This window comes from Homarus americanus, unplaced genomic scaffold (genome assembly GCF_018991925.1).
Source record: "Homarus americanus isolate GMGI-L3 unplaced genomic scaffold, GMGI_Hamer_2.0 scaffold11022, whole genome shotgun sequence".
Classification (NCBI taxonomy): Eukaryota; Metazoa; Arthropoda; class Malacostraca; order Decapoda; family Nephropidae; genus Homarus; species Homarus americanus.
This window is the reverse complement of record NW_024737068.1, coordinates 4,625,312-4,638,408: the sequence shown is the minus strand read 5'-3', so window position 1 is coordinate 4,638,408 and position 13,097 is coordinate 4,625,312. Positions and strand designations below refer to the sequence as shown.

The 13,097-nt window shown below is 37.9% G+C and overlaps 1 protein-coding gene across 5 annotated transcripts in view; it reads right to left on the bottom strand.

Moving 5' to 3' along the window:
* LOC121872920 (polyamine-transporting ATPase 13A3-like) overlaps positions 1–7,361 on the bottom strand; it is a 76,404-nt gene extending 69,043 nt beyond the window's left edge. For 3 of the 5 annotated variants that reach the window (XM_042376035.1, XM_042376039.1, XM_042376040.1), the window contains exons 1-2: positions 7,259–7,361; positions 4,526–4,585 (exon numbers count right to left, since the gene is read on the bottom strand). In XM_042376035.1, coding sequence (XP_042231969.1) covers positions 4,526–4,559 — 34 coding nt within the window. In that variant the 5' untranslated portion in view covers positions 4,560–4,585; positions 7,259–7,361. The other 2 variants (XM_042376037.1, XM_042376036.1) reach the window with 2 other exon arrangements.
* Positions 7,362–13,097: the final 5,736 nt, after the last annotated feature.

Sequence of the window (13,097 nt, the reverse complement as noted above, 5' to 3'; positions counted from 1 at the left end):
TGTATACAGTAATCATCCCGTTACCTGGAATAATTGGAGCAGAGCTCTTCCATGGAATGAGAGATTTCCAGGTAATGAGACAAATCTGTCAAACCCGGAAAAAATCCAGAGTCTATAAAGTCAGTTCTAATTAAGTTGAAAACACCTTTTTTATAATAAAATAATCCTGAATAATTTACCTAAAAGTTTGTTCAAATAAACAAATATACGGGAATACTGTATATAAAAATTTACATGATACAGGCGTACGAGGCGTGAATGGAGCTGTGTATCACAGCTAAGACTGAAAATTTTCACTCTGTACTGCACTAGGGAAAGTTTTCCTCTGAGTCTAAACTACACATCTCACACAGAGCTGTATTTATATACACAAACATCTCTTAACATGTACAATATATTGTAAATCAACAAAATAAAGTACCCTACTAATGTACTGTATATATACTGTATTCACCAGAAAATGCTGTCATCTTGAGCCTACAGTAGGCATACACTGTCCACTCTGCTGAATCTACAGTACTGTACAGTCAGCATAACCATAATCACTTTTTACATCTTAAAACTTGCGATGGAAGTAGGGTTGAGGATTAATGGTTCTCATGTTACTAACCTGTCCTGATGAAATGTCAGGTCACCCACTGTACATAAACTCTTCTCTCATTTGCAGTGGAGGTGAGGTGAAGGGATTAGTGGTCTCATGTTACTGACCTGATGCAATGTCAGGTCACCTATTGTCAGGGTGGGGGATTAGTGAGTCTCATGACCTGAAAATGTCTTGAATGAAGACAAAAGCTAAGGTGCTCCAGTGTTTCCCTTTTCATGTACATGCAGGTATGGTACTTCCACACTTACTGAACGTACTGCACTACAGTAAAGTACTGTATATGTAATTGTAACTTATTTTTTCGTCTTAACACCACTTTAACACTGTATTCTTGGCTATTTGTATCTTGGTACAGTAATGTACAGTACTACAGAATGCAAATTTATGCAAAAACAGCAGTGAGCAAGGGATCAACCTTGCATAATGGCAGAGGACCATGAACCAAGTGCGCCATGATGCTAGGCTCAGAGAGGCTGGAAAATGCATCAACCCAAGAACGGAAAGGTTTGGTGAGATTTTCTTTGAATTTTTCAAGAAAATGTGCTTGATTTTCATCCCTAGACACTCGTTCGCATATCTGGAATTGAGAGAATTAAAAAAAAAAAAATCCACGCTGATTTCCATTCTAGCTGTTGGAGAGTTCCAGGGACCTAGGATTTCGGCTAACGGCGAGATTACTGTATGTATATACAAAAATAACCCCTTCACACTGGGGACACCACTTTTAATATTTTATTTGGCTAACGCCAGACAATTTTGTTCAGTACAGAGGGGAGCCTGTACACAAAGGTCTAAAAGACTATCTGTGATGATGAACACTTGTTTTATAATACATTAAAGAATTACGCAAGATTTTGCAGTTCTAACTACATAATCTGCCAACTTTTATTCATTCTTAAAACCTGTGATATACAGTATTATCACTGATTCTGACTCCTCAGCAATTGGCTGAATGACCTCAAAAAGTATACCGTACAAGTACAAGGACACACTGATCAAAGCAAAACTTACAAATGGCTAAATATAAAGAGGAAACCAAAGTATAAAGAAGAAACCAAAGTATAAAGAAGAAACCAAAGTACAAAGAGAAAACCTGCACATTAGTACAAGAGGAAACCAGAGTACAGTGCAACAATCTTTTCACATCCAACCTAACTTGGAACTGAACCCAGGTTGCAGTAGTGAGAAGAAAGCACACTGCCACTGCACCAACAACATCCTCTGTTGTGCTCCAGACAAGAAGTAGTTCAATGATACCTAGCTGATGTACACCCATCTTTTTCAGTGGGCATACAAAGAAAAACAGCACAAAAAGACTAAATACAGCAAAAATAGAATTATCTAAACAGAATCACAAGGTACTCCAACAGAGAGAAGACTATTTCAAAATATTTACTCTCATCAGTCAGAAAAACATACCAAGATGATCTGCACGACAGTCTTCGTGTCTTTTCATGAACTGTACCCTCCTTCAACATCTAAGTTTATATAGTACAGTAATATGACTATTGCTTATCATCTACTGCTGTGGTTAAGTTGGCAGCATTATAAAATACAGAGAATCTACAATTCAAGACTTAAAAGTAAATATATTGCATTACTGTGCTACATAAAAATCACATGAGTCCATTCAACTAACTCAGCGCTTCTATTTTTATAAATAACACGACATTATAACTCATGGACACTGAGCCTATTGGTCGAACATACAATATTAGTGTACTACCAGCTTGACAAACAGGCCATTTACTCCCCTGTGTGAAAAGATAAATAAAAAACTGATTTCCACTAAGTAATGTACAGTAACATTATTACCAGTTCAGTATATACTGTATACAGTACTTGTTTCTCTCACTTAACACACAGCTGGTTCTTTCCCATGTTCATTTTACAGTAAATGTTACAAGATGTTGTGGAAATTAGCCATATAATATATATGTAGTATTCATCACATACTAGATACAGTGTTTTCAAAAACTGCAGTATTGTATTACAAAATCTCCAAGATCAATAAATATTCACACACCTCTCGCACAATCTACACTGAACCTTGAATGTGGAGCACACTTGTTCTATACCATGAATAGATGTACAGGTGTGTGTGTGTGTGTGTGTGTGTGTGTGTGTGTGTGTGTGTGTGTGTGTGTGTGTGTGTGTGTGTGTGTGTGTGTGTGTGTGTGTGTGTGTCTGTATGGGTGTACATGTATAGGTGTGTGTACATGTATGTGTGTACATGTATGTGTATATGTGTACATGTGTGTACATTTGTGTGCACAAGTGTGTAAGAGCACATGTGTGTGCTATCTCCTAACAAATATACTTATTAAATGAACGAGCAATCTTTGATTACCTGAGGGAATGGCGATCCTGCCTTGCCAACTAAGAAGATGCTCTGTCAAAGTGATAGGAAGTGATCCCATACAGACACAATACTTAGTTCATATTTACCTGATGGCATCCAAGCCACAATGTCATTACTTCCACTATACAATCAAAACAATATCGAGATCCTGTACTATCTGCTTCAACACACACATCACCATGGTACACTACAGTATACATCAACATGAACAATAAACATCACAACAACATATAAAAAGGTCTCAATTTCACAATCGCAGATAGTGGCACAAAGACAGAAGTCCTACTGATGAATATACAAATTCCCATATGATGTGTAGCATTAAAGTATTGTACTGTACATATAATAATATAAAGATTTAATGCCTTGCCTTTTAATTGACTTAAATAGTGAAATCTCTCCCACTAGAGACCAAGATCCTTCCTCACAGTAGGTACTGATGTGAACACAAGTGTCAAGGTGATGTCACACCTTATCATATCATCCTCCCAGAGACATTTTGTACGCTCTATCATGTATGTTCACCAGATAATGAACTTCACAACAAACTAGATTATCATATTTGCACTAGGCATAGCTTACATAACCTTTAGAGAGCGATGCAGTTTTTCATTATTCAATTTTATAAACAAAACCAAAATATCTTATCAAAATGCTGAGGGTAAATAGGGAATTAGAAAGGTCAGGCCTGGCCATCATGCACTCCACCTAAATCTCACCCACTGAAATTACACAGTAAATTAGACTATACATTACACTGTAAACTTGAGGTTATAAAACAACTGTCAAATAAAAACGAATTACCAGGTAGGGTACTGTACCACATTCCACAAGGACGGAGGAGCCACGAATTCAGATATACATAAATAAAAAATGTATACAGACAAAACATAGATACTGTATAGACAATATACAAGTAAAAAACAAAGAGAGAGATGAAAAAATAGATGCCTGGTACAGAGAGGTAGAGAGAGAGAGAGATTCTAGGAGTCAAGAGCCCTAACACCTGTTCACACTTTGCAGGTGACAGCTATGCACAGCCACCTGTACTGGGCTTGGGTTTAATGATATTCCAGAGATGAGTGGAGATACAAGTTTATCAAATCTTTTCTAAGCAGAGTTACTTGATTACTAACTTGATTTAACAGTTCCTGCTTAGTCTTCCTGAGTTGAGGTTACTTGTTTCGTATTGTACTGTCATTTGATTTAACAGTTCTTGCTTAATTAAATAGACATACATACAGATTAGGTAAAGTTAGGAGACGTGAAGTTAAGTTAGATTACAGGTAGATTGTATTAGGTGAGGTGAGGGTATGTTAGATTATTAGTATTTTAGGTTGGAGTAGATTAGGCAAGGTGAAGTGAGATTTTGTATGGTTAGGTTAAGGATAGATTGGATTAAGTATAGTAAGGTGAGGTGAAGTAAGATTTGATTAGATTAGGTTAGGTACGATTAGGTTTGGTGAGATTAGGTTAGGTTAGCATAGATTACATTGAGTTGCACTGAATAATTTTCACAGTACAAAATTTCAGCCACTACTGTATTATACAGTACTTACTAGATGATCTTAAATCTATCCTCCTGTGTGTCATCTCTGCATTTTCTGTTCTGTGCACACCTGAAGAAGAAAATGGTACAGTACAGGTATAGCTTTTTGTGCATGATGAAGATGATGATGACAATAATTGATGATGATGATGTGGATGATGATTGATAATAACTGATGATGATAACTGATAATGATTGATGATGATGATTGATGATGATGATTAATGATGATGATTGATGATGATGACTGAAGATGATGATAATAATAATGATTGATAATGATGATGATCATAATAATGATTAATGATAAAGATTGGTGATGAAAACTGATGATGATAAAGATGATGATTGATAATGATTGATGATGATGACTGATGTTGATTAATGATGATGATGATGACTGATAATGATTGATGAGTGATGATGATTGATAATAATTGATAATGACTGATGATGATTGATGATAATTGATAATGACTGATGATGATTGATAATTATTGATTCATAATAATGATTATAAAGAGTGATGATAATGAGCACAGGTGAAAATACTTCCACAATGGGCAAAAGTTATTAAAAAAATCTCTACTCATTTGTATACTGGAATACTATCAGCACGGTTGTACCTGAAGGGAGTAGAGTAATTGGTCCATCACTACATTAGCCAAAAAATAGTAATTTTCACTATTTACCGGTACTGTACATATATGTTTAAGATTTACTCTTTTATAACATGTCTACCAAGTTTTATGAATTCTATTTTCCACAATTTTTAGCTGTAATGAATTACAAGTTAATAAAAATTATAATACAGGTACGTACAGTACTAAAGATACAGTACAGTACATGGTTCCGCTTATCAAGTTCCATCATATAAAAATCTTAAACTCTGGCTTTTGGCCAAAATTGTGGATGTTACCTATAGTGGGTGACCATTAGGTAAATAAGGTAAATTAGCAATTGTTTGTGGAAGAAAAGATGTTCCTTACCTAGCAAATAACTCACATCTACCCCCAGAAATTGCAATTCATATAAAGTATTGTACAATACAATATACTGTATTGGTTTTCTGTGCTCTTCCTCAGGCACTGTGTCAAAGTCAACTGGTGGGTAAGGACATCCAGACATAAAATTTGGTTCATATTTACCTGATGGCAACTGGGTTACCATGCTATCAGGTAATCACGGCACACCCACACATGTATGAGAAATGGTCGTAAACAGTGATGATATACTGTACGTACCACTGCAATGGTTGGATGGATATATGAGCAATAGGGGTTGGGTGTAAATGGGACTGCCCAGTATGGGCCAATAGGCCCGCTGCAGTTTCCTCCATTCTTATGTTATGTTCTTATGTTCTTAATGGTTGAACAACTGTTGTTTAGGCAGAGTTGCCAGTGAACAAGATCTTTCCCAGTACATTATATCATAACATGTATAAGTGTATACTGGTAGTCCCTTTCAGTTAATATAATTAGGGTTGTCTTCAATACTGTATTTCATTATTACTTTCCAAACTCTTACTTCTTAAATATACAGGGTAAACAAAAAACATACCATTAGCAGCATATATAAATACTGTACAGATAGCCCAACCAAACCTAACGACCTTAGTTAAATATTTTAATAACTTAGTTACCCGGTAAGCTTGTATTACGGTAGTTCATTTATTCTCTTTTAGAAAAAAGTGAGCTTAAAGTCTCAAGAAGACTATCACATAAAATTAAAACATGTTAACTGCAGATTCTGAGGTAAATATGGACTAATCTTAAGGCAAGCAACTTTTCTTCCATACCAGGTAGCTACAAAAAGTTTCTACAATACATACTGTAGTTAATTTTAGTGTACATGAACAAGTTAGGTAATAACAAAATTGTAAAACTATTTTACCTGTTTTAAAATGGGTAAAATAAACTATCATAATTAATAAGCTAATCTGAAATTACAATTTGGTTGGGTATTCCTGGAGCAGATGGCTAACACCAGAACACGTTCAATTTCGTTCATTTTTTCCACAGATGTTCTTATCATAATGACAAGTATTTTAAAGAGGTGAAATTTAATATAACCTAAATAAAACCTGACCAAGCCAAGGAAAGAAACCTATCTTACCTAACTTCCTAGCCAAGAAACCTATCTTACCTAACTTCCTAGCCAAGGACCCCCTGCCAAATTAAACAGAAAGTACAGTACTTATTGTTACATCTGGTACCAATGAAAGCAACTTTCTTGAAGAATCAGTGTAATTTTATTTTTTTATTTTTTTATGGTAAATAATTCATTTCTTTGCATACAAAGCAAATAAAGACATCATTTCAACATCATATAATCAGTTTTTCACTGTATTTTACCAAGCAATTTCCCCTACCCTTCACGTCCTACCCACTACAGGCGATTTATGATTTTAAAAATATTTAAATAACAATTAAATTAAAATAACAATTTGTCATGTCGTATTTATTACTTACTGTGATCCAAAGAACATAAGTGGAAAAAACGAACAAAATCAAAGAACTCCTTCTGTAGTTCCTCCCACAGAATTATGAAAAAAGATTCCGATTGTAAAAATATTTAAGTCAAATTCTGCCATAAAACTTGTGGAGCAATATTACTTCTCTGGTGCTATCACTCACTCACTCGATCACGTGCTTCTGTCAACATGTTACTCACAGGTTTCTTATTTACGTGTTATGCTCAACAATATGTCAATTTAAGAGAGGCTCATGCCAGTACCACACACCTTAGACATTTTAAGCTGTGACTGACGGTAACAACCAGCTGGAGTTTGATGTCCCAACCATAATAAATATTACAGACAATAAGTTGCTTCATGTTAAATATGTACCACGAATAGAACTAGAACTTTATTTTCTTATTTTCATTTTATATCTACAACCCTTTTTAAAAATCTAAAAAGAAAATAAAATAATTTAATTTTTATTTTTATCACGCCGTTATGTAATATATGCATTAGGAATGATTTTTGTCGTAAATATATTTTAACATTAATCATTGCGTCCCGCTAGCAGTCATACATCTGGCAACTTGACCTAGTTCCTGACACTTGGCTCAACATGTGAATATTTTTATTCCAGGATAAACAATGCTCACCTGGCTACATCCACAATATTGACATAATCTTTCGAAAAGTAACTATTTTTTTATGTAAAACAACAAAATGGTAAAGTATTTACAACACTCAAGTACTTAAATAATCTAAAACAGAAGATTTATCTAAATGCGATACAGAATATCAGTTTGGAATGTCAGCCATGTAATTATCACGAACAGTGATGAGGATGGACTCTCCAGAAGTACAACATTATATTCTATTTTAAATGACTCTAGAGTAAATAAAAATGGACAAAGCCAATTTTATTTGTGGTTGGCATTATCGTTGTTCTTCATATAGTAAAACGTCGTAAAGATTGAGTTACTCTGAATACTTAACCAGTTTATGTAGTAAGATGATATATTAATGTTTATTCACTACATTATATGTTTCATAAAATATCCTTAAAATTCACTAGTACAGATATTTATTCCTATTCAATGACGTGTGAATCTAAGCTTAAATGTTAAGGAGTCTGAATTCATTGAAAGTACCGCGTTAACCTTTCACCGTTTTTTCAGCGCTGTATGTGCAGCAATCTTCGACCATCACAAACTGGACTCGTTCACTCTCGAGTTACACAACTTTTCAATGATGACACTGAGAAATGTGGAACCTATTAAATATAAACTTTTAACACATTTCTTTGTCTATCCTTTGTTATATTGACACAACACATGCTTTATATTTTTTAATTTGAACATAGAGACAGGAAGCTTGCACGGCATCATGGTGAGGGAGAGACAGGCCAGCACAAATTTGCACGAGAATATATACAAATCAGTTTATTGGCACACGAATCTATATTCAGTATTTGTGGGCTGAGGTATGTCTGGGGTAACTTTTCTCACTTATTTCTCTAATGAAATTAAGAAATAGGTACACTGTCATGTTCTCTGTACCTCCTAAAGATAAATATCTAAGTATAATATTATACAATAAATCTTACTTGTGTTATAATTTCATAAAGCTTTTTCTACAGAGGCACAAAAGATTTAAAAAAAAGGGGGAACGGGTTTGTAAGCTACTTATTTAGTTACTCAATATCATCCCCATAACTTAAATATTTCATGTGTTAAGTTAACAAGATTAACACAGACAGGAAGTCCTATTGAGTCATCATCCCGACTCTCCTGAGGATGTGGGGTTATGAGATATTGGTTCATACACAGGATGGGTTAGAGAAAGGAAACTCACAATGTGCTCTCTGTATACATATTGTATTGGATGTACAATGCAGCTTGGTGCTGGGAAGTGGCAGCGTGGGTCCAAGCGTGGTGTAGAGAGAGCTGGTTGGTGAGGGTGCTCAGAGGAGGACACGCAGCTTGTGGGGCGCCATAGTCGCCGGAGGGAGCGGGAGCCACCAGGCAGGAGCAGAGGAGGTGTTGCTTGCTGCAGCTGAGCTAGAAGAAAGAGGGAGGTCACGGCGGGGTGAGGTCTTATATAGCGGGGATAGGCGTGGGTTGATAGTTGACTTGGCGCTCGTTGCTGACCTAGACCACGAGGCGCAGGCTGAGGAATTCAAAGAGGGTCGGCTAGTCAGCGACAAACGGCGGTTGTAGGGGAGGTTTCCACTACAAGGATACAGTTGGTCACAAAAGCTCATTCAAACACGTATTATGAAGTCCGTCTTATTTCTTTTACTTCAGGTATGAAACATAGTGTAATTTTTCTTTGATATGCCAGTATCTTATTAGTAATATATTTGAATAAATTTGTATTAACTTAAACTTAGCAGGTGTTTTGTTTGTGAAACATCTGAGAATTTATACACCAGACTGTAACATCAGTCATGAACAGCAGATGCGAGGGACTAACAGAGTGACTGTCAACTTTCAAGGTCAGCAAAGCTACTGGACCTTTAGAATATGGCTGCCGTCCTATTATAATACGTATCTTAAAATAATTATTTAAAAGTGAGCCAGTAGCCTCAAAACTGAAAGATGTGGGAAAACAAGGGCGGTCGACAAAGTTAAGAAGAAAACCCAGAAATTCAAGACGTGGATTGGGTCAAGCGATGAGCAGGACAGGAGGATGTATGCAAGAGCCAGAAACCAAGCAAAGGCAGAGTGTAAAAGGGCTGAAAAGGAGTTCCAGAGGCTGATTGCAAGCGAGGTCAAATCAACCCAAAGGCATTTAACCGCTATGCAAAGTCGAAATTTAAAACGCCAGTAGGAGTATCAGACCTGTGGATTGAAGATAGTAGTTACGCAGATTCTGACCGGGATAAAGCTGAGGCATTAAACAGCTTCTTTTCCTCGGTGTTCACGAGAGAGGATGCAATTGGCCTTCCTGTGTTTGAGGACAGACTGTTCGACACAGCACTGACCCACATTGTGTTCACAGAAGAGGGTATTAGATATAAACTGTCAAAGCTAAAGGTCCATAAGAGTCCCGGCTCTGACATGGTGCATCCCAGAGTGCTAAGAAAGTTGTGCAACGAGCTTGCCGAGCCTCTGAAAAATCCTGTTCTGTAAATGCCTGTATGAACAAAAGGTCCCCAGTGAATGGAAAGTGGCTTATGTGAGTCCTATCTTCAAGAAGGGCGATCGTCACTCCACGAACAACTATAGACCGGTGAGCCTGACCAGCATAATATGTAAAGTACTTGAGAGTATTATCAGAGATGCCGCGATGGAACATCTACTATGAAACAACCTTGTAAAGGATTGCCAATACGATTTTATGCTGGTGCGCTCCTGCTTAACACAATTGCTCAAGGTATTGGATATTTAGACTCATATTCTAGAATGGGGTGGTAATATCGATAATACATACCTAGATTTTGCCAAAACTTTCGACAGTGTACCCCACGAAAGGCTGAAAATTAAACTGGAAGGGTATGGGATTTGGGGAAATGTCCCAGTGTGGATAGAAGACTTTCTACATGACCGCAAGCAGTGTGTGGTGATTAATGGCACGAAATCATCATCTGTACCTGTCACAAGCGGGGTACCACAGGGCCGTGTATTGGGCCCGCTGTTGTTTGTTTGTTTCATAAATGACATGCCTGACGTTGTACACTCCTCCATACAAATGTTTGCCGATGACACCAAGTTATTTCGGGAAATCAAGAACCAAGCAGACTGTGAAGAGCTGCAGAAGGATCTCTGTGAGCTCCAAGAATGGTCAAAGAAATGGCTGCTGAGATTCAATGTCACAAAGTGTAAGAGGATGCACCTGGGGTGTACCAATGGTAAGGAAGCATTCATATGTCCCAACGGGATGAAGAAACTGCATTAATTGAGACAATGTGAGAAGGACCTAGGTGTGTATGTTGACAATGAGCTGAAGTTCTCGGGCCTGTGTGAGAAGAAGGTAAATCAGGCAAATAAATTATTAGGACTTATAAGAAGGTCGTTCAGATATCCAGACGGTCCGTCCCTCGTAACGATCTTCAAGAGTGAAGTGCTTCCCCATCTGGAGTCCTATCACCCCGTCTGGTCCCCGAAATATGCTAGGGACTGTCAGTTGGTTGAAAATGTTCAAAGGAGGGCCACCAGACTGGTGCCTGCACTTCGGCACCTCAACTATCCTGAGAGATTGGAGCGCCTGACCTCGCCTAGCTTCTGCTACAGACGGGCAAGGGGTGACTTAATTGAGGTGTATAAGCATCTCACGGGGAGCTACTCAGTCGAGTGTCCTTACTTGGAGCTGGAGGACGCTCGCCCCACAAGGGGTTACAGCTCAAGATTGAAGAAGCCGCAAGTCCAGAAAACTGTGACGGCAAACTTTTTCGGCGTGAGAGTTGTGAACTCTTGGAACAATCTACCAGAAAGTGTTGTGACGGCACCGAGTGTGAGTTTTTCAAGACCAGACTTGACCAACACTGGAGCAGGTTCAGGTACATTCAGGAGCTGGTGCATGCCCAGTACCTGCCAACAGTGCATAACAGAGAGCCAGTACATGCCTAGTACTTGCCAACAGTGTGTGACAGAGACGTGACCGATAGCCCAAGCGGCTAACGAGCCGATCAGTGGTGAAGAGGATAAAAGTAAAGTAAAAAGATACTCTCCCCTACAACTGCTGATTGGTCACTTCCCATCCGCTCCTCAGCCAACCAGCGGCGAGTTCCACAAATCAGCCCTCACTTTCGAACTGCGTGGTGATTGGCCAGTTGCCGCCTTCACCTCTTAAGCAGAGAAGACCTTCTCTAAAGAACTCCTCCACAACAACTTCCCAGCACCTGACTGCTCTGTACATATAACACTGTATATATATATAAAGGAAACGCCATTATGAGTTTCCTTTCTCACCTCCATCCTAAGAGCAAGATCTCCCTTATTTTACGTGTGTACAGTAGGCTCTCGCCAATAACGACGTCCACAATAACGTTTTCGACAATAACGGTAAGTTACAATAGATACCCATTTTCGATAATAACGTCTGGATTCTCTTGAATAACGGAAATTTCGCGGGAAGCGTCCAAGCGCATCAATGATAGCGTTTGTTTGCCGCCATGTTGATGACGTAGTTGTCCACTCCGCCTCACTCTCACACACGCTCAGTGGAATACAGCGCTGCGCCCACGTGTGAGATTTTCGCCACTATAACCAGTGGTTCTTAGGGTCGGTGATCAAGAATGGCTTCTGCATTTTTGCCTGTGGGGGCTAGGGGAGGTGGTGGAGGGAGTGATTTGCCACCTGAATGACAGGGAACTTTTAAAGTGAGGAAATTGAACTGTCCTGAGTCTACAGTGCGAAATATAACGAGGAACTTAGAGGAGACCAAGAAGAGTATTGTGCTGGCTAAAAATAATTCGGTAGTGATGGAAATGCGAGGCGAGCTATGAATGATAAAGGCGATAGAAACAGGTTGTTAGTGATAACAGAGCATTTTCTTGTGAAATGGTTAGCTTGTAGAATGAAAGACAGTGCAAGTGTTAGTGACCCTCAGATATGGAACAATCATCACACCAAGCACCTCAAAAACTCCCCCAAGCAAAGTGTTATAATACTCACTCTTTATTTTGATGATTGAATAACAATTCTTTTTATTTCAGCTAACAAAAAGTGTTAGGAGGGCTTCAAGGGGAAAAAATGGGTGAAATTCTTGTGGCGGCAGCACCAACAAACCCTTTTAACATGTATTTTAATGTCACACAAATAACGTTTTCGCTAATAACGGTGTTTTTCAGGCACCTATTAAACGTTATTGGTGAGAGCCTACTGTATGTGGCCATAACAAAGAGAATTGGCACACACAAAGAGAAATTAGACAACTGGCTACATAAACTATATTACAGTAGATCTCACAAAGATGAGGAATGCCTTTTGTTTAATTGATGATCATACACTCTTATGCTAAATGTGTGGAGGGGGGGGGATAATTCAAAGGCTTCCCTTTTTATGATTTCTGGTATTAATTAATTTGCCTAATGTCACTAGAAAGGTAGTTTATATCGACATATTTTGTCCTCGTTTATAATTTATATTTCTAGTATACTGGTATATGAACTTTATCGTGA